The sequence below is a fragment of the Anarhichas minor genome, unplaced genomic scaffold, assembly GCF_050575085.1.
Source record: "Anarhichas minor isolate MPS153535 unplaced genomic scaffold, ASM5057508v1 ptg000018l, whole genome shotgun sequence".
NCBI lineage: Eukaryota > Metazoa > Chordata > Actinopteri > Perciformes > Anarhichadidae > Anarhichas > Anarhichas minor.
The window spans coordinates 8248585-8271212 of NW_027466464.1; the positions used below are offsets into that span (position 1 = coordinate 8248585).

The 22628-nt window shown below is 43.8% G+C and overlaps 1 protein-coding gene across 5 annotated transcripts; it reads right to left on the reverse strand.

The window, feature by feature from the left end:
- Nucleotides 1-1768: 1768 nt before the first annotated feature.
- stk11ip (serine/threonine kinase 11 interacting protein) lies at nucleotides 1769-20845 on the reverse strand. 5 transcript variants are annotated; one of them, XM_076094433.1, is made up of 26 exons: nucleotides 20664-20842; nucleotides 20441-20508; nucleotides 19795-19997; nucleotides 19314-19388; nucleotides 19130-19225; nucleotides 18909-19016; nucleotides 18750-18821; nucleotides 18506-18635; nucleotides 18081-18184; nucleotides 17572-17661; nucleotides 17123-17164; nucleotides 16853-17020; nucleotides 16631-16712; nucleotides 15952-16464; nucleotides 15649-15869; nucleotides 15181-15291; nucleotides 14243-14468; nucleotides 12816-12958; nucleotides 12477-12726; nucleotides 10614-10723; nucleotides 9525-9622; nucleotides 8586-8761; nucleotides 5746-5830; nucleotides 4527-4609; nucleotides 3284-3510; nucleotides 1769-2908 (listed from the first exon to the last, which is right to left on the reverse strand). In XM_076094433.1, exons 2-26 carry the CDS (start codon nucleotides 20505-20507, stop codon nucleotides 2768-2770), a joined length of 3621 nt encoding a protein of 1206 aa, XP_075950548.1. In that variant the 5' UTR covers nucleotide 20508; nucleotides 20664-20842; the 3' UTR covers nucleotides 1769-2767. The 5 variants fall into 5 exon arrangements, with proteins under 5 accessions (XP_075950548.1, XP_075950550.1, XP_075950549.1 ...); XM_076094435.1 differs by having other exon boundaries at nucleotides 12528-12729; XM_076094434.1 differs by having other exon boundaries at nucleotides 8586-8758; nucleotides 12477-12729.
- Between the last annotated feature and the right edge of the window lie 1783 nt (nucleotides 20846-22628).

Here is a 22628-nt window from a genome sequence, read left to right on the forward strand (position 1 = left end):
CTGACTTATTGCAGTAGAGGAGTGAAATGTATGACAATTAGTGCCCCGGAGCTGAAAAAAAAGACAATGAGATTATGCATTAAGCCAAAATGGAAATCTCTTGGGGCTCTACATTCCTCCCTCCACCCCTGCAGTGAATATACGTATTAACTGCTTGAGTGAGGCCAGGACTCACTGGTACAGAGCACTTGTGATTTTTGCCCACCTGCACGGCCTAAAGCCCTTTTTCTTACCCAAAGTACAAATGTTGCGGTCATGTTTTAGCATCTTACTCGATTGCTTATTTCCTCCACTAACATAAAACTTTGTGACATAAATTCATGGCGTGCAATCGTTATGACTCATGGATGTTTTGAGGCCGAGTTTCTGGGCTCATTAATTTGACCGTATTTTCGGCCAAAAACAAAAGGCAGCATGGAGCAGGCTCTGAGAGTTTTACAGAAAATGAACAATCAACACATGGAGGATAATAAAAAAATGAAATGCATGGCGTAATATGGGCATGTGAGAGTGAGGAAAATGGTCCCAGATGCCATATTAGAAACAAAGTAGAATTAATGTACAACTTACTTCACCATTTACTCACTTTTTAAGTACCTGCCCTCTTTACTTTTTATGTTAAACTACTTTTAGGCACTTGATCCCGAGCTTCACTCAAATAAAGAAAAGCAGACGGAGATATGAGACGAAGATAAACTAACTTATCTAGTCGAACAAATCAACCCTTCATAAACGCGCCTAAATGAAGGGAAGCTGCAGCTGTAACGCATGAGTTCCTAATATGAAAGCTTTGTAGATTTTTTTCCGCACATATCCTGTAATTCCTTTTGGATTCGTTCTCCGTGAACGGGCCTTCATGTGTCAACAGAAACCATAAACCTCCACTTTTCTTTCTGGAGTTTTTTTTAGCAGCAAGCATCCTCACCGCAGTGTCTTCATCCACGTCAGCTCAGAGGGTGCTGTTCTGCACCTGACCTCTGACCTTTTGCAGGGAAAGTGAAAAAGAGGCTCAACCACTAAGTGCTCTATTGTTGTACTGTCTGAAATCAGATTAATGTGAAGAACATTAAAACCAGGCAGCAGAAAGAAGCGGGCGAGTCGTCGGCAGTCATTTGTGTTTTTGGGGGATCGGGGGTTTGTCGGCCACGTGGGTGCAATTGAAGGCGATCCAGGTCTCAAGCGTGTGCACAGCACATGTACGTCACCGGTTGCTGAAGAAACATTTACACTGTGAAATTGGGTAAGGTACCTTTAAACACAGCTGAGCCTGGACTCGAACAGAGCTTTGCTTAAGGGGCGGGAGGGGGTGTTTGGTGCCGAGTGGCAAAAAGAACGCCGTGTAAGCAAAAGGCCACAAGTTTGATCCAATAATCAAACATCCCTGAATTGTTCTGCATTCCTTCACTGGTGCCGCTTTTAACCAGCGCCAGAAACAATGTAGTGATTAAGCTGACCCAATAAAGTAGAAGAGGCTGGTGAAGACAGCAGCTATTATTTAGCACCAATGAAGGATTGGAAGCATGGGAGTTAAAGTGATGTCATTCACAAGTTTCTACAGGTTGATGTTTAACGTGTACACCGAAGAGAAGTCGCCCTGTTGAAAGCTGGATTTGTTGGGTCAATGATTCAAAGGAAACTACAGAACTGTGAGACTTTCTGTGACATCTTGTTTACAGTTCAGTTCAAAAGGGACATTTATTCCACTCTGTACAAATACATGTGTAGCTATTCAAGTTTGTGAAAAAGAAGCCACACAAAAACACCCACAAACAAACACATTACTTTTATATTCACTTATACACGTCATACATCACATTTTATACAAAAATAAAAGACTTTTCTTGCATTAACCCATATGAAAACAATGCTAACAAAGAAATAAATCAAATGAAACTGGTTAATCTAAATTAATTTAGATATTTACTGCACGATTATAATATTTACAGACGCATGGCAGTGGCTCCATACATAATGCACACCGCAGCAGAGGTTCTGTATTACATTTATATGAACAGAAGCAGTTAGTTAATACTCAGTAATGTAGCTCCACTGCACTTATGGAATGATGACGGTGCTTAACCAACATTTCTTCCACAGGTGATCAGAAAACACAAAAACAAACTCCGGTTACAAATTAATACAAACAAAAGGTTCCCAATTTGTAGAGAACCTGCAACTGCAACTGTTCATCTTCGACAAGTTCACAGAGTTTCTGCACATTTGCACTTCTGGTAACCTTTTCAGGTCACATACCACGGCGCACAGACGCATCATAAGACCCTAATTGGGGAGTGAGGTGACCCTCGGTGACACCGTCTCGAGCCTCCGCTCCCGCCTCGTGTTGAGCGCGTGATGTCACAACACATTGCGCCCTAAGCAGCGAGGAAAGGCTCTGTCCAGCTTAATGAAGGGGGGGGGGGGGGGGCTGGACATATTCTAGGCTCCAAAAACTCCAAACTTAATGCCCTCTTAGCTCCCAAAACCCAAATCTGATCCGCATCAGTTGATTGAAGAACTCTACTTTAAGGTGCATTTCAACATCTGTGAAAGAATAAAAAGGCACACTCCATTGAAGGAGTGCAATCGTTTCCAAGTTGTTGGCCTAAAAGGCGATGAAAGCGTAATGGGACCAGACTCAGTGCAGAGAGAAAATAAAGACGAACTCGCTCGCGCTCAATAAACATTTCCCAGTACCAACACACAGACTCATGCACATAAAACTCACAGGAGTAGCTTTCATGCCGCTGCACCCCCCCCCCCCCCTCCTTTATGCTGCTTCGTGTTGCAGGCTCGTGTGCAGTTTCACTCCGAACATCGCCTCCCACTGTGCTCTGACCCAGGCCAGCAGACCCTGGAGGAGCTCGGCGCTCTCCGAGCGCACGCACCACGTCTTCTCCTGTTTCACCGTCTGCAGGAGAAGAGAAACGATGTAATCACAAGTTGATCAACACATTCAAACTGAAACAGGCTGCTGCTGAATTTGCATGCATCAAAAGTGATATCACGGCTGTTAACCATTAAAAAACAGGCATTTCCTCATGTTGTGTGAAAGACGACAATATAATTTTAGTTTGATGACAAACTGGACTTTCTATCAGTTACACATGTTGCAAATAATAGTTCACATGAATGAATCAGAGTCGATCTAAGTAGTTTCAATGAAATAATCTTCAAGACGTTTTGCAATTTCATCAAAATACTACACGACGAGCAAATACAAAAGTGCACATGACAACACAGTACAGTCCTTAAGAAATCCCCCCAAAAGCATTTGCAGACCAACCTCATCGTAAAGCTTGATATCCATCCTGCACTGGTCTGAAGGCCACAGGTTGACGGAGCTAACGCAGCTGATGGGGAGCGTTTCTAAAACGGTAAGGCTTCCGCTGTTGGGCTCTTGGTTTTCATTCACCCTCAGGCTGTTTGAGCTTTTCCTCCACTGGTGATCCTCTCGGAGCAGGTACAGGGTTTCCCGGGTTGCCAGGACGGTCAGCGGCATCCACATAACCTCTGAGAGGAGAACATGAGCCGTCTCACATTACTTAAACGGTGAAGGAAAGCCTTTTAGTCACTTCTTTTTCAATGATGACTGTAGTCATAAAGCTCATGAATCACAGACATAAAATGCTTAACAAAGATCAGTTTTGGAATAATATTTCATGTCAGAAAGCTCCGTCTTCAGTAGAGCAAGCAGAGTGGTAAAAGGCAGATCTAGGCACGCAAAAATGATTGCACTTCCAAAAAAATTCCAATGAAATTCCAAAGCCGTGCACAGCCGTGTGTCGCCCGCAGCTACGTTGCCGTTATACGCGTCTGCTGTAGCACAGACAGTCAGGCATCCTGTAGCACCGGCGCAACATGCATTTAGTCGCCTGCCACTCAGTTCAGTCACGACAACTCTTTTTCTGTTACAGTTAACATGGAGCTTTAACAGGCGCCTCACGTCAGCTGCTGCACACCAATCACATCCTCCCTTTCATATTCTCCTCTTCTGCAGTAGATCGGGTTAATCCCCTTTTTGTTATTATTTCTACCATTTTGCATATATATCCCAGCACTTAATTCTATGGTTGCAGGAACATTATGAGGGCTTTTATTGTGGCATTTACTCGTGGCTTTCTTCCAGCTGGTTGAAAGGAATGTTTACGATGCAGCTTATTCTACATTTTCCCCAGACTGTGAGCTAAAAGACTGAAATACAAACGAGAAATATCTTGAGTTGCCTTTACACATACAGAGCCCCACTGTAAATCCAGAAAAGATATCAGGAAGACAGCAGCGTTCAAAATAATTCGCATGACCAGCACTGATCTTTCAACCTTCAGACGCCATTACACACGACATGTTGAGTCCTGAAACCTCACAACTCTTGTACGTGGAACAGGTAGAAAACTCAGATGGAGGAATGCAGATGGGAGCCGAACCCTCTTACTGATATTAAAGAGATATGTGGAGAAGAATATAAGGATCCTTACAGTTTAGGATGCACGATAAAGATTACAACGTAGGATTCATGGATTTGTCACCTTGCAGAACAAAAGCCAGAATGTAGAAAAACTGCAGCTGGCCGTCCTCCACATCTGCCTGGATGTCTTCACACACTAGAGGCCTAAAGGATCAAAAGAAAGCAATACTATTACATCCACATTTATAAGCGCTGTAGAGTTAAAAGCACAGACACTGTTGGCTGACAGGTGCTGCCACGCTGTCTCGGATGGAAGCCCTTCTAGATCACGGGGTGAATTTCACAGCAACTGAAGCGGACGGGGATAATTGACATAATAATAGCCGACAGAGCTTGGATTGTGAAAACACTGGCGTGTGTGCGTGTTCTCCTGAGAGTGTGGAAGGGGCTGCTTTGATTTGACTTTTGAGCAGTTGAGTCTGTTGCCTGAGGACCAACGACAAATTGAGAGATTTGAGGTGTGTGTTGTGAGCGTTGGTACCTGGATATGCTAATCTACTCTTAATGACAAAGGCTGGTCTTGGTATATTTCCTCATCCAAACTAAAGGAAATTTGCTTTTTATTTAACCTCTGCCAGTTGGATAAAGCACATTTCCAGGTTGTCCAAACTTCTACAAAGGCACGGAGGAGGAGGAGGAGGAGGCTTGCCAGAGGAGCTATAAGCGAGGATACACCGGCACATGTGACGTATATAAGAGCTGTGCTCCACGTCATATTAAATTGAAGGCTCCGATGTAAAGATGTCTCATTTTGTCAAATGTCTCGACTCCTCTGGGCGGGACTAAGACGCGAGAGGAGGCGAGGAAAGGAGGCGAGGATGAACAAACGGGGAAATGTCTGTATGTCTGTGTAACTGACATGTTTGATTATCCTCAGCACGTTTATTTTTGTTGTGCCCATTTTGCACTTCTTCATGAGAAACACATTCTCATCTGAAATAACATTTTCAAAAAGATTCCTTCTCAGAGAAAGCTACCATCTCTACAAAGAGAGTTGTCGAAAAACAACTGGAGGTGATAGAAAACACCACATGACATGCATGATTCAGGGTTTGTAGCGCTACATGTGTTACAAATTAAGATGTGGTTTAACAGTTAATTTAGTGGTGCAGTTTTACAAAATAAAGCTGATTGTAATCAACTAAAGATGTGCAGCGCGACAACTCCCTTTAACTCACACCTCCCGACCACATACAAATGTGCAACACACTATTCAGACCACATCTTCCAGCATGTAAACAAATAAAATCAAAGATGTCTGCCATGTTCTCACTGCGTACCAGAGATGGTGCTGAGGGTTGAGCCTTGTGGTGGAGATGGACTTCAGCTGGCTGTCGGATTTGTGAGCCATCTCACGCACAACTCCTGAGGAAATAAGAGGATAAAGATGGTGGAAGTACTTCGATTTGAAAGTCAGTGATTTTTTCAGGGTAAACATTCATCAATGTGGCAAATGAAGGATTAAAAGTATCTTGTAAAGGGCAGAGAAAAGGTACAGTATAGCCTAAAGATGTCACACCCAAATATTCATGGACTAGAAAACACAAAAGCCAAACTCTTCAAATTCTTCTTCTGCTATTGCAACTACGGTAAGAAAGCCAAAAGGTCTCTCGTTGCAGGTATAACATGTCAGCCTCCATAGAATCAGTGGGTGAGAAAATGTCGGGAACACAATGTGCTGGGTTAGGCCCACATTCACGCATCGTAGCGTGTCATCGAGTGTGACAACAATGCAGGGCAGAGAGGAGAACTGCGGTGTGGCTTCACAGTCAAGTTTGAATGGAGCGGACTTCAGAAGGATTTAAAGGGACTCTGAAAGAGGGCAACACTGGGGACTGAAAATAAGATTAGATGACAAAACAAAACCTGCCGCATCAACATCCTTCTTATGAAGTAGGTGCGAGGAACAGGAAAATATAATTAGATATCATTTTCCCACGTGGGTCACATGTTTTTACAAAATGACACTCACATGCTCCCAGAGGGGTAGTCAGTGTAATAACTACAGTAGCCGGCAGTCGGCACAAGCCCATTATAGCTTCCTTGATTGGTTAGTTTATTTGTGTCACTGTGCAACTTTGGTGTTTTAAAAGGTTAGTTCAGATTTATCAAAGTCACACAACAACACAAACAAAAAGACTGAGGCAGCGGTAGACTAGCCTGTCGCTTTGAAGAGAACATAGATTTTAGTCCCGGCTTTAGTCCCCGTGCAAAAGAGCCGTCTGACGACAAAGTGAAGAGGCAGAACATTTTTGCTTGTTGAGGAGAAACAGGGCAGAAGCTTAAATAGCGTGTTAACATGGACAGTTTTATCGAGGTGCCATCCAAGATCGCAATCACAAGTAAGCAGAGGTGACGGGCCGAGCGTGTTCGGAACCAAGTTTGCGGCGGACAGACTTTGGCTGTTGCTCTGGTCTGCGTCAGTGTTCCTGCTTCCTCCCATTTCAGTCCCAGACTCCTTGGCTGCCACCACCACCACCAACGCCCCTGATGATGTTCACATGAAATCAAATACCACGACACTGTTTGATGCGTCGGGCAGCATGAAAGAAGGCTGAGATTCCAGTTTAGAGAACAACAGCTGAAGGTGCGTGTCACCCTAAACCATGTCCTCTCGCGACTACTGAAAAACATAAAGATGTTGGGGTGAAGCATCCATTGCTCTCGCCAAGTCTCATATAACTCAACATATAACAATGAAAGCTGACAAATTTCCCTCCTAAGTCAGCGAAAACAACAGAAGATCAGTAACTCTTTTTTTGTTTTTGTTTCTTTTGGCTGCAGAGTCCAGAGGTCTCGTGTTATCCCTCATGTTTCAGTAAAGTTGTGTCAGACTCGGTTTGGTTTCTGAGCTCCAAACAGTCCAAGTTATAACCACATCCCCTCTCTCTCTCTCTCCTCCAGCCAGCGAGCCCTCCGTCATTCCAGTTGTGGTTTTCATCTTTGTCCACATGATGGGAGCCAGCTTGGACGATAGATGGGGTTTGTTATACTTCCTCTGACAGAATATTACAACAGCTGTTTTTGGAGTTAATTTGGCGACAGAAAAGAGAGTCGGTCATCTTTGTCTTCAAGGATCAAAGGACATATAAACATTATATTCTTTGTGTGAAGGTGTTTGGCACTTAATTATCATTTTGTGGGACGCACCTGAAAGCAAACCATTATTGGTGTTTTTCACTTATCTGCTTATCTTATCTGTCGTCGTGTTGAAAGCAATCTGGAATCATTTTCAGACAGGAAGAACACAACGCACGAAATGAGCCGTTTATGAATTTAGGCAGAAAGAAAAACCGCCCTCAAGAGGACAGACGGGAAAGCTAGAGAAAGAGTGAGAGAGATAAGAGAAAAAGCACGAGCAGGAAGAAGTGGGAGATGCATCTAAAATGTCCGTGGACCGTCAAGAGGATCAAATGTGACTCCAGGGATAGACGACATGCTACATGAGCGAAAGCTGGACAGAAACCTCATCCGTCTGTTTTTTTGCCTGTGTTCAGTATCTTGTACCCTGAAATTGGTAATATGAAACAGTAGCTAGGGGGGGGAAATACTTTTACACGTCACACGTCGCTGAGCAGCAATGCTTTTCTATAAGTTGTTTTCTGCACACCTTTTAGAGGCTGGAGATTGTCTGATTCATTTTCCATATTTTTCCAGACATTCCAGTCCCGAGCAGGAGCCCCCGTCTAATAAAAGGTTGCTAGTCCTCCCTTGCAGAAACGTTGGTCTGGGCAGGATGTACTCCGTCTGCGTGAACCCAATACCGAAGGGGGGCAGAGATTTGCGTCGCGTAGCACACATATGGTATAGTATTAGTTTGTGAGGGGAGTAGGTGGGCTTTCTGTGGCACAATGCCTGTGAGAGGGACATGCTGTTCTAATACCTGCTTCAGGGATTCAACGGTACTCTACAGCTTTTTAATGAATCTAAATTAGGTTTATATTGCAGCATCTTCCTTCAGACTGCCCCGAGGAAAGTGCTGAAAACCAGTAAGAGTAAGTAAAGAGCAGGATCAGCGACTTTCTCTCCGACTATATTCAAAAACTTCCTTTTATACATTTTTCCATACATTAAAACAGAAACCATTCTCCACTTTGCTTGTATTCGAGTTTCCTTTTACCTGTCAAGAGGCCAAAGAAGCGTTTGCAGCGTGAACTGTCCCTCACGAGGAGGGTGTAGGCCACTCCCCCAAACTCCATGTGGATGCTCTGAGAGGCCAGTCCCACTTCCAGGTAGCTGAGCTCCATGATTGGGTGGCTGTCCCGCTTCTGCAGCCAATCAGAGAGCTGGCCTCTGCTGGGAGGAAGCAACGTTAGGCATCAGAAAGTGCAGCAAACGTACCGCTGCAGTGAGATGGATTAATCTCCGACACTTCAGAACAACACTTTATTGTGTTTGTTGAAGCCAAAGTTTACTTTTACAGTTTATATATTCCCTGCATTTTTCACGGATTAAGTTATACGGTTTAAATAATCGTTTGGCTTCTTGCACAGCGCCATGAACGAGAGAAGTCACTACCTATGGTTAAGAATCACAGTAACTCTGTAGTAATGTTGCCACAGCCATCGCAGCATGAGCTCATGTCTGAGGAGCAGATTTCTTTTCATTTGTGTGATGGAGGAAGGAGGCGAAAAGACTCCACGGTCTGCAGACACTGCGAGGTCAATGTGCTCTCAAGATGTGACCCAGAAACCTGCGCAGGTTTTGCAATATAATCCAGATACCTAACGGAGAGGGTGTGGAATTACACACCAGCATTAAAAGTCATAGTTGTTGACTGCAGAGTGGTGCCCTCTTTTGAATCGCTGTCCACTCCAGCAGGATTTGATTACATTTGAATGTGTCGTGTCAATATGTCCCTGACTTGAAACTTCCAAGATATCGTTACGAGTCCTACTTAAGCATGGATTTCTTTGTCATGCAGACAATACATCCATAATTAATCCCAAAAACATATAATACTGCAAGAATGCAAGTAACTGCAGTGTGAGCAACTCAATTACCTAATTTCTCATACTGAGGAAGTATTTTCTTTATCATGTAAAAGTGCTCTACTCACTGGGTTTCCGACATCATTTCCAAGAAATAGATTCGCTGGTTTGACACCACCAACAGAGAGGGAACCTGCCCTGGCTCCCCAAATTTGACAGCTGACATCTGAAGGCACAGAGAAAGAGAAACATGACGTAAAGCAGGTGAATGCGTGTTGTCTTTAATGGACAACCTGGTTCCAGCTGTGGTTTGCTTGGTCCTGTTCCGCTCTTTGCTCCTCGTCCAGGTGTCTGACAGAGAAAAAGCAATAGCCTGCTGATTTGAAGAGCTCCCAGGATGCAATGCATATTAAAGAGAGACAGCAGGGGGGCATGAAATTCGTCAGAAAGAAGAAGATCGTGTGTTGAATGAGCTCAGGCCAGATTTACTGACTCATCTTCGCCGACTGCGGTGAAACCGCAGCTGAAGTGTTGCAGGTCTTGAAGCCGTCACCACTGATTCAGCTGGAATCTTTTTGGCCATCAGTGAGATACGCGAGAGGGCTTGTTTTTTTAAAACCGCGACCATAAAAGAAACAATAACAGCCACATAAAAACTTTACACTGCTACATTTGTGCGATCAGTCACAGGCCTTCATCACTGGCAAAACTCAGCAGAGTGAGAGCCAATAATACCGTTCAGCTGGATAAAAGGGGATGCCACATGTTCCCATGCACCAATCAGAGTTTAGGAACATCTTTAAACACAATGTGAAGACAGTTATGAGGTGGATTACGTTGCCAGTCAGTCAAACCTGATCCAACCACACCCACCGAGAGTTTTTAAGCGTTAAACTTAATAAATAATCACTAAAGTTGTTTTGTGTTTTTGACATTATGGACAAAACAGAATCTACTCCACTCTCACGTTAAATTTAAATATACAGCCGACAGCTAGTTAGCTTAGCTTAGCACAAAGACTGGAAACAGAGGGAAACAGCTAGCCTGACGGAAAACACAACCCCAATAAATAAGGTTTCCATTCATGAAACTTTCTCATCTCTTGTTAAAAATATGTAAATAAATAATCTTCTATTGCTTACGTAGCCATGAATATATAATGTCATAGATTTATACTGAAAGGGGCTTTAATATGTGCTTGGCTCACTCATACACACCTTGAGGAAAGAGTGAAGCTCCTCCTCCTCCTCAAAGACGTCCACATCCAGGAAAAGCTGCAGCCGATGGTCCACCGCCTCATAGTCCTCCGACAGCAGGTCCAAATCATCTGCAGACACATAAACAGTTTGTAAGCCTCAGAATTGTTGGGTCTAACGTGAAGTCCAAACTGAAGATGGTGTTGATAGCAGTTAAAGCTAACACCCATCATTATTAACGCTTGCATATTTCAGCACTAAACGGAAAAGAAACCGTCATGAATTCGGCTGAAATACAGTTCAATGAAAACATCTTTGTTGTCTACATTTTTTCCTTCCCTCAAATTATATCTTGCATTAAAAGTGAAGTTCCTGGCAGCGATGCAAAGACTCACATACTTCTTGGCTCTTGTGAAACCTTCCATAGATTTTTACTGCAGCAGCCTGTAGCATTAGCCAACAGCCCTCGGGCAGAAAACACATTTAAGAGCAATGAATCCAGCAATGGAGGTTATTTGAAAATTGATGAACGCTCACAACTAATCAAGAACGACAGGGCGCCGACCTGCAGAGGCCAAAAGAAACCCGACGTTTTAATTTGGAGAGATCAGATTAAAAAGGCTTTTTGAACCTTAAAAAAAAGGTTCTTCGTGGAGGTGAAAGGTACACACACACACACACACACACACACACACACACACACACACACACACACACACACACACACACACACACACACACACACACACACACACACACACACACACACACACACACACACACACACACACACACACACACACACACACACACACACACACACACACACACACACACACACACCAAGGAGAAAATTAGGCCTCTGCTCCACAACAACGGGCGCACTGTGCCACCAAAAGATACTACATTGAGTATCAGTCTGTGTTTTAGGACGAGTAGTGTCTCCAGTGTGAGACTGTGGTTTAGAAGGACAGATGACATGATGTTGGCACAGCAACTACAGAAACCTATTATTACTAAGTTATTATTACTCGAGTCTTATGCCTTCATTCCTCTCCCATCACTTCCAGTAATGATTCCAATCCGTCTCGTTGCACCATGCGGTTCATCTAAAAATGGCAGACAGATGTGGGGGGAAATCAGATCCTGTCAGAGATACAGAGCGCCTCCAAGGATTTCTTTGCCACACAATATCCGCGAGATCCGAATACTTCCCATCTCTGTTCACTTTCAATTAAGACTCAAATGTATCTTTAGGGAAAGGCAATGGAGCTGACGTAAACAGTTTATACCGCATGCCACAGTTGATGAGCCTTACACTGACCATATGAACTGCAGAATTCAAATCAAATAATAAAATATCATTTATATTGTCCTGCTGTTTGGGCTTTCCTCCAACAAGCAGTGCTGCCAACATCGCAGTGTTATTGTGGATGTAAAAGATCTACGGCTGACATGATTCGTCCATTTAAGGGAATCCATTAACTGTTTCAGTGTGTTCCAGCTTTTAAAAAATGGGAGGATTTGGTTTTATTTCAGTGAAAATAAAAGAAGTCTTTGGACTTTTGGTCAATCTTGAAGAAGTCAGTTTTGGCTCTGAGACACTGCCTGCTTTCCAAATCGTGTACTTTTACTGCAGCTGCCCTTACAAAGTACGCACTGTTGCCTTCAGTATGTATACAATTGGGACACATGACTCATCTATCTGTGATGTCTCAGCGGCTCGGTCGCGGTGACGAATCTTCCGCTGCGCAAAGGATTATGGGTCGGAATAGCCAGAAAAGGATGCTTGCTTGCAAAATTGTTAATACCATTTACTGCCTATTTTTGAGGAGACTGAATTCCTCAGACCCTGCAAAAAGTGCAGACAGAGTAAAAACCCACCATTCGGGGTGGATCTGCCTGCAGGTGGGCCGTGGGCTTCCGGTGGCGTACCCGTAGCGGTGTAGCGGTAGCTCCCAGCCAGATCCTCTTTACTTTGGTACTCGGTGCTGTAGGAGAGACTGGAGGTATCGGCCTGATCATTCCCGATGAAGAAGGAGCTTCCGTGAGCAGTGACGAAGGTGGGGTCTTCTGAAGCCATGGCAGCTTCGAGGACAGGACTACTGCGAATACTGCCGTCTGAGTACTCATCCTGCTGTGATAAAGATGACACACAGAAATGATGAGAATAAATTACAGTAAAAGAGAAAACAGAGAGAGGGGGAAATGATCAGAAAATACCTTATTGGTACGCCGAGTGCTCTGGTTTACATCGAGATGGTCGTCCTCTCTCTCCGGGATTGGTGAGCGCTGGATGGGCGTTGATTGGCCAGCCAGCTGGACCACATGATCGCTACCACATTCTGGACAGATAGGACTGTCTCCTGACAAAAAAAGGGAAAAAAATAGGATGTTGTTGCCAAAAAGCTTCATACTAGTGTTGCTTAAAACATCTAAATTGCTTACAACGAATAAGAGGTGCTCCCCCTTGTGGCCTTAAAATGGTCATTGCGATGAAATCCATTGATTTTGTCATCAATGGAGGAAAGTTACTTGCCAGTCTTTAAAGAAATGAACATGGTAAATAAAATGATCGCCCTTTTCCTCAACTGTGTGAACGTTTAATAATACTGACAACCAAATGATGGACAGGAAACATGCACGCCTTCCTTCCTAACAAGTTTCATATGAGGGAGAAACATTTGTTTGTATCTGCAGAGCATGTATCACTGAAAGCCACACGCAAACAAAAGCCTCAGTTCAGACGCGTGCGAATGAAGAAGGTATTCATTGCCTGAAACACTAACAACGGAGCACAGATCCAACAAATCCTCAAAACATCTGCCGAACAAAGCATGCGCGCGGTCTGTGCATGCTGGAGCAGGTCCAAATGTTAGGTTTGGCCGAAGCGCTGGGAGGCGGCTGCTGGAGCGAAGGGTATTATCTACATGCTGCCAACTATAGAGGTGGGAACTCAGCGGAGCGGCCTGCCTGGCAATGAAAGACGAGAGATAACTCCTGGGATGATGCACTCGGCCCTGAGTCGACTACCAACGGGTTCCTGATAGTTGAGGAGTAGTCAGGAAGTGCTTTGTAATGTGTGACCTTCTCTTTTCTGTCTTATCTCAGATTATCAACAACACACCCAGCTGACACTGAAAGCACAGTTTTTAGTGGGGACAAATAAAAATGCATTTTTTTGGGGATAGTCTAGAGTTTGTGAGGCTGAGCGTGACTCGGTATGAGGGCTGAATCACCTATGAGCTGAGCTTTCAGGGCATTCTATTGTCAAATATTTGTTCAGTCTTTTCTACTTTTTTATGGATTTCCCTCTATTTGACGAAGCTTTTGTACGTCTGGTCAATGACAACAGATCAAAAGCTGTGTACCGTCTTGTATTTGTTGATTTGTTCCTCTGCCCATGTAAACTTTGTAAATGCTTTTAACATCTTGCCAAAGTCTACAGATGCAAATTTAGCTTTTCTGCTGATCAATAGGCACCGACTCCACCGAATAAACATACCGAACGAAAACAAAGAAAGGAAACCAAAAATTGCAGCCAGCTTTCACAAATTTGAAATTACCTGAACAACGCAAGTATTTAAAAAAAACATCATTTGTGTAAGTGCTGCTTGAAGGCTACTGTAAACACCGATCATCACTCTCACCTTTGGCATCTGCATTATACTCCCTCAGCTCCTCCTCATCCTGTTCATCCACACCTTCTGGAAGCAAGGCAGCCCCTCTCCTCCTCGCTCCCCCCCCCGCCTCCTCCTCTGTCAGCGTGAACTCTGACCTGCAGCGAAGGCATTGCAGGCGAACACAGCTGGGTCGCAGCTCAGAGTGGCGCCGCTGGTTCTCCTCCGCAACATGAGTCAGCACGTCAGTCAGAGCCTAGTCAGCAAAAAAAGTAATGTTTTTTGTTATAGTTTTGTTTGACACAGAGCGTTAAAAAACAGTCGAGAGCACACAAAACAAGTTGACTTATTCGGCTGTCCACAGCTAACTATTTCGGTCTTAAATAAGCTTTCTCTGGCGAGTATAAAATAAACAGAAAGCTATTTGCATGTTCAAAACTTTGCAGCCTAAAAAATAGAAACTGTAGGAGCTTCACAGAGGGCTGAAACTCAGTCGGGGATAGTTTGAGGAATAAATCATATCTGGTACTGTAGGCCTTAATGAGCAGCTACGGGTCTGGTTATAAAACATAATTCAAGTCCCTGAATGCTCAATCTGAAGACATACTGGAATGTGTATTGGCTCTCTGTGTTAAAACTATATCTGGCACAGATTTTAAGTTGCACAACGTGAAAGGACAAAAGTCAAAGGTAGTAAATATAGTACAGTGTGCGCTGCTCGGTGCTGACGTCACATTTGAAAAACAAAAACAGGTCACATAGTTTGAGTAAAGGGCAGCCTGTGAGCATGATGCAGTGGGTGGGTGTTGTTCTCATGTAGGTGCTTTGCTTCACCTTGTATGTGGTGCAATCCCTGTACGAGTGTGCGTAGATGAACATCTCTGGGTTAAAGGTCTAAACAAGTTGTCAAATGTCTCTCCTGAAAGGAATGAATAACAGAAGGACTCAGGGGAGCGTGTGTCATTAACCTGCAGTGCTTGTTGTGGGTCGTCATCGAGCAGGACGTAGAGTCGCCTCCTTTTCTCCCGGCTGATGTAGTCGAACTGAAGCTCCACAGCTGGAAGCATCTCTTCTGTCTCCTGAGAGAGAGAGAGAGAGAGAAAATCAAGATCACAATAAACAATGTTTATTTAGCAATGTTTAACATGCAACCTAAGCAACATAGTGAGGAGGAAACCCATTTTAGTCTTCATCATTCAAATAGTGATGGATTAAAAAGAAATCTCTTAAACCCCAGGGGACAGCTGCAGAAAAACACCTTAAGTCGTCTCCTAAAGTTTGACACTTTGTGCAACAAATATTGTTTTAAGGAAACCTTAACTCAGACTTGAAGGAAAATCTTAACTTAAGGTGTTCTGTGCAACCGGCCCCAGAACCTCCAAAGTACTTCCCCCATCCTTCCATCTCTTTCTCCAACCCTCCTGTCCTCCTCTCACCCCTCGGGTCCAGGCAGCCTCTGTGCTCTCCACCCGAGCCAGGCTGCCAAGCTCCAGGCGGCATCTCTCCCGGCCGCGCTGCATGTCCACCTCCAGCACCAGGCCCTGTTTGATGCGCAGGAACACCTCCCTCCTCTTTGTCCCGCTCTCCCCCCGTCCCTCGTCATTTTCTACCTCTTTGTCAGATAAGACACCCACAAGTAGGGGGTGACACAGGTCCACTAATAACAAAAAAGAGAAGAGAACCGTGAGATCCTTTCTGTGTCTCTCTGTGTTGTCATTATACTGATTTTTTAACCTTACCTCCCAGATCCTCCTCCTCCTCCTCCTCCTCCTCCTCCTCCTCCTCCTCCTCTTCCTCCTTGGTGTCTCCGCTCTCTCCTCCAGCCGATCTTTGGGACTCTGGACTGGGCCTAGGTGAGCTCTTCACTACCTGATTCACCACCAGGCCATCCACCGTGCTGTCCTCCAAGGTGGACCGTGAGCTCTGGCCGGGCCACTGTAGGGTAGACTCTGTCTCCTGGTCTGCATCCGTGGATGTCTCCAATCTGGGCTCAGATGAGAGCAGCGGTGGAGGGAGGACCTCTGGGACTTCCAGGGACGGTGGAGACGGCTGATGCCCAGGGCTGGTGGACAGACATGTGGTGGCGTTGAGGCCGTTGGGGAGGGGTTGACCATGAGGAGGTAGCTGGTTTGTGTTGATGGTGGAGGGGGAAGACCCATCGAGATGATGTTGGTACCTCAGCCAATCCTCTCCTATCTGGTCTCTGAAGCTGGACATGCGCTCGATCTCCTGCTGGTGGGGGAGGACAATGCCTAGTGGAGGACCAACATATTCACATTCATGTTTTAAATATGAGCCTGAGTCTTGATCACCAACATCAGATGCAGCTAGTAGTGGAAAACATGGATAAAACTATAAAAGTCAGCAAGAGAAGGAGGTGAATTTAGATATTTGGGCAGACATGCTTTTAAAACCCACTCTGTGAGGAGGAACGCAGCCTGGGCTCGTAGTCGGTGTCACTGGGCTCGGATATGCTGGCCCTCCGCACTCTCACCTTACTCTGAAACACAAAAATGAGTCACAGTATTCAGTTTGTCAGTGTTTACCAGTCTAGATAGATCAATAAAGAGTTGAAATCCTCATAAAACTTAAGTGACTTAAACAGAGAATCAAGACTACACTTAGGAGCAGCTCTCTCACCTTGGCTTTCTTCTTCCGGATGTGTGAGACTCCCACTTCTCCGACCGACATGCTGTCACTCAGCTCCCCAGCACCGCTGGACACATCCTGGTTGCTCCGTTCCGCTGACATGGCTACTGGAGGTGCAGGCTGCACCTGGACGATCAGCCGGCCTTGTTTTAGCAGAACCTGCAGAAGAGATCATTTAGTCATACAATTTACACATTTAGATTATATTTATTTACCCAGTTTGCTACACTGGGATTAGCATGAATTGATTGAGAAACTTACTGATAACTCAGACGAGGACAGCGAGGAACTGTCAAGTTTGAGCTGGAAAAAAAGAAAAAGAAAACATCAAAAAGTGATCTTTACTCGATCGACAGAAAGATAATCACCAATTATGGTGATAAAAAAAAATCAGTTCAAGTAATTTTTCATCCAAAAACGGCAGAAAATGCTGTTTTCCACCTCTCAAATATATAGATTTCCGTTTTTTCGGTTCTATTTCATATTAAACTGAATATCAGTGACATTTAAAAACATCACCTTTGACTTTTAGAAACTGGGATGGACATTTTCTATGTTTTCTGACATTTTACAGACCAAAGATTAATCGATTAATCTAGAAAGTAACAGTCAGGTTCATTGGTAATGAAAATCGTATTATATTTGTTTGTGCTTCAGCATTCTTCAAGTTTGAAAAATGGTATAAACTTGTAGCTAGAATGGTTACTCACTCTGAGGTTTGCAGCCTTTGGGGAGAGATGTCGGACGGTGCAGGTACGGTGGGTCTTCTGGAAGTACAGCGGGTTGCCCTCCAGGTTAAGCTAAAAGAAGATACATTGTTACATACTACACCATCAAAATATAACTACTAACATACTGAACAAGATGTCAAAGAGAGATGGGACCCGATTACTTCTAGCAATGTAAATCAATAAAAAGGTTTTGAGGCATAATTTCTGAAGAACTGAGTGGTATCTTTGTGTTCAGGGTTAAGAGAGAGGTGAGGGAGGGGGCAGTCAGCTGTGAGTTTCCTCTGTTAAAAATGGACGGATGGCACTTTTTTTCTCATTTCTATTTGTGTGCCATCGATATGCTGAAATGTTTGACTCTAGTTTCTGCTGAAAACAAGTGAAATTCTGCTTAAAACAAAAAAGTATTCATCTGACTGCGAGTTGGGTCTAAGAAAATCAACAAATGATATGTGTCGACAAATGATATGTGTGTGCATGTCTTTCCCTACCGTGTTGAGGCAGTGCAGCAGGGAGAGAGGAGCCAGCTGAGAGTGCTCCAACAGCAGGTTGTAGGCCAGGTCTAAGTGCTGGAGTGAAGACAGCTGCTCCACACCTGTTCAATCAGACAGCAAAGCAACGCAGGGACAGACCGTCAGAGACACAAGTATGCAGTATGCAGCGACACAAGAGGAACCTGCAGCTCAAATGTCTAGTTTAATTATCCTCTTACATCCAAAAAGACAAAATAATCTGATGCTTCCCTGTGTGATGAGCAACAACAATCCAAGACAAACAGCTGGAGGTGGGGGTCACTGCACAGCGATCAGCTTCCTGTTTTTCACGTTTCTCTACGATTCTATTGGCTGACTTGTCTGATCTGACTGTGTGTGTTTAAAAAACGAGATGAGACTGTCTTCATCACAGTCGACTTTACCGTTAATGGTCTCCAGTTCATTGTTTCTGAGGATGAGTGAGAGGAGTTTGGCCCTGGCACTCAGGCGCAGCGTTGGCGCCCTCTGCAGGCAGTTGTAGCCCAGGTTCAAGTGTTCCAGTTCACTCATGGGCTGAGAAAAAGCAATGAGGAAATAAGATATCGCCCCGAGCCAAACAAGGTGTTGTCACATACAGGAAATATATGTATATATATGAAGTTGAATTATAATTAAACAAATAGAAACCTTTAGAAATTCAGCACACTCCTGAATCTTGTTATGGCTTAAATCTAAGGACTTCAGGACGTTCAGTAAACTCTATCAAAGAAAGAGACGGTTGAAGTCGGGTGAAGATAAAATCAGCCAATAAGTCGGTAACAATGCATCCGTGTGTATTTGTCTCACTAGTGACTGGTCAAGGCAAACAATGGAGTTGTAGCTAAAGTTGAGCGTGTGCAGTTCCAGCCAAGGCAGTGCTGAGCTCAGGTCACCTCCACACAGGGAAAGTAGCTCCTAAAGAAACAGACACCCATATATCATTTCAAATTTGACTTTTTTTACAGCCAGACATGGCCTAAATACCATCAGTGACACTTGCTGATAGATATACTGCACATTGACAGTACCTCCAGGGAGTTGAGGCTCTTTGAACATGTGAAGACCTCCAACTGGGAGTAAACTCCTCTGAGTCCTTCCAGACAGTGTGGAGGGACTCGCTTCAGCTGGAGAGGAAGAGAAAAGAAAGGAAACATTAAATGTTTTCATGACAGATAGAGTGAGAGGTTAAGTGAATTATGGTTCATACTCTACCTCCAAATATTTTAAAGACTTGAATGGGAAGATTTTCACCACAGAGTGAAGTCTCATTCCTGGCAGGTTGATGAGCTGCGTTTTAACAATAAAGACACACAACACAGGAATACAGGTAAACAGATATGTAAGCAACCGTCTCTAACAAACAAACAAACTTCCTTTCAATGGTAAGAAATGAATGAGGGCTCTGTTTATAAGTTCATAAAATAAAGACATTTCTTTCCATTTTCAACACGTAAGAGAAAATAGTGACCACAGCGCATCAATAAAGTACTACAGACACAACATCATACAAACATTAAATTGTCTTTCGGGAGTTTTCGACGAGGCTTTTACCATGTCAGCAAGACTTAAATATACAAATGTCCACTTGGGGAACTTTGGAAAGAGCTTTTTCCCATAGAACCAACATTTTTTTAATGGTTAAAAACAGGTCACGTGGAGACCACCAGTCCTCATTTCAGAGACCCCAGCTCACCTTGAGGGAGATGGTCTTCTGCAGGACGTCAAACAGGAACTGCAGCTGCAGCAGCGAAGCAGTGTCGGCAGGGTGGGAGGGCAACGCCAGGAAGCCGTGCTGCTGGCTCCTGGACAGCAAGTGCTGCTCAAACAGCCTGGTGAGCTGCTGCAGGCTGGCCGCCGACAAGGTCAGCGTGCTGGTGCCGTCCAGCACCAAGTCGCCTGGAGTTTGGGAGGGACGAGTCATTTAACTCTTAGGAATCCAATTTCAATCCCCAGCAAGTGCTATTCTTAAATAACATGATTAAACTGAGTGTTGTCTAATACAAACCTGGTGGACAGGTGACATGTGAAGAAAAACTCTGTGCTGACAGTGTGTGTGTTTTGCATAAACTACAAGATAACTCAACAATGTGAAACCCACTCGGAACTAATTATATTTCCGTAAGTGCTGAATATATTCTTATTATTACTGTCTGTGAAGCCTGATTTTTGTATACCTAATGTTTAAATGAATAAAAATGTAAAAGACAAACAAAAGAAAGACTCACACGGGAAATCTGGAGAGTCTGTAGCTCTTATTGTCTTAATAAGTACCTGTTTGAGTGAATACACCTGCTATTGTTTTGGTTGAATTATGCATTAACTGTCACACTGTAACATACCATCATTTCTGAGGAGTGTTGCCAAGCTGTGTACAAGGGACGACTGGCCACTTTGAGGTACAGCCATCCTGAAACAAGGGATGGTGTTAGCACAATATTCTTCATCTGTCAGTACGTTTATTGCAACGTTGGCTCGCATTAACATTGAAAACACCACTAGCTGCAGCTAACGTTAGCTCAGCTAAACTAGCTAACTGACTTCCGGGTAGAGAAAACGACATACCTGTGCAGTGACAGCCAAACAGTAGACAGCTGACATGAAGTGTTACTTCGAGAAGGCAGCTTTAAAACGTGTTCATTTTTGTGTGTGAGGAAAAACAACGTATAAGTGGTTGTTTGTTTGTTTCGTAGTGCAGTGTACGGGATGTTGACATTTTTTTCGTCACATGACGACTTGCCCAATGCGCCTACGGTGGCCCCGATGTACCATTAGGATAGCAACCCAAACAAGTCGAAACATCTCCCCTCTCTATGATGTCAACTGTCAAATACACACAACAAATGACAGTGTTTAGTTTGTTTGCTGTTGCCTCTAATTAGACCTTTATAACCTACTGCTTTAAATTCACAAAGAGAAGAAACTAGTCTATGTAAACTCAAAAAGAAGACATCAGTGTCGACCCCGCCTCCTGACTCAACAAAACTGCTTGACAAATGTTGTAATGCTACAACTATAATATTCACATTCAAATGTAACTGAATGCATTCTCAAAATAACACTAAATGAGTAGATTTCTGTGCTGCTTTTTCAGTGGGTTGCTCTTGCTTAATTACTGCAGGTGGCCACTAGGTGACGCACTTTAGCAAGGATCCCAGACTTCACAATACAGACGTGATGTAGTGCAAATGAAAACGTCAAATGAAGTCCTCCCTACGACCAGCAAATCCTTCCAACCGTATTATGTTAGAAAAGTGAGCATCTGCAACATGCATGAAAGGTTCACATCACAGTGTTTTGTTATTTTATGCAGCCTGACGCAAACATTAGATCTTTGTTTCAACCTTAAAGCCAAACACAGCATTTCAAATGTTGAATGTATGGACTCAACAGGGGCCAATACTACACTTTTTGCAGCTCAGAGCGTTTAAGACCCAAGCAGGAAAACGCAGGCTTCATGGTTTTAATAAATGCCGGCAGTCAAAATTGACCAACTTGTGTCTAATACCACACCTGCCTGTTGGCAGCTGTTGGTCAAACCATATCCGAGTCATGGCACCAATAAAAAACAGAGCTGGGTAACTGGTTGGCCAAGGAGAGTGAGTGTAATTAATGCTTGGTTTGCATGGCTGAAGAAACTGCACTGACTTCTGAATAAAGCAGATGTAACCGAGTCTAAAACGTCTTGTTTCTGTTTCGTGTAAGCTTTAGTAGAAAGACTGTAAATGCCTGTTAGGTGCTACTGCTTAGAAGAAGAAGGTATCAACTTTGTTACAGGAAAAACTGTAATGTCTATGAATAGTGTAATGCTGACATCAGCATATAACCAGGCTGAGAGCTTCAACTTCTGGACCGTAAACCCACACATTAACTCAACACATTAGCAGTGCTTCGTTGGGGGATACGTAACGCTGTGGCACCATAACAGATACTTCAACAAAGATTTGCATGAGCAAATAAAGCAAGAACTTTCCTAATTTGAACATGCATCACTTGTTGCTAGGCGGCAAACAAACACACTTACACTTGGGCACACACACACACACACAAAAAACACACGCACACACATAAGCATTTTTCCATTTGGGACTTGTGATGCGAACATTTCCATGTAAGGATTTATGTACTGCAATTTGGTAAACATTTCCATTCAGTGAGATGTTGCACATTGCACCAGGTGGTTAAGTGTGCATGAAGCTAGTTTGACAATTTTCTTAGCCATATGACCTCTTGCAGTAGGCCTATTGCGTTCAAATATAAAACTTTTACAACATTTTAGTTGAGGATATAAACACATAATCCAGCTGTTTAGATGCTGTACATTTGATTTAATTTCATGCAGGCACACTAATCCGATGATGAATTACTTTTCAACCCCTCGACTCATTGCCTCTAGTTATCTAATCAGTAGTCCAAGCAAAGGGAGCCTTAATTAAGTATAATCAAAGCCAAACACTGAACAGTGCACTCATTCATTATCAAAGCCTGAAAAATGAACATGGGGATGTCTTTAGGGACCTGTTTGGGTTG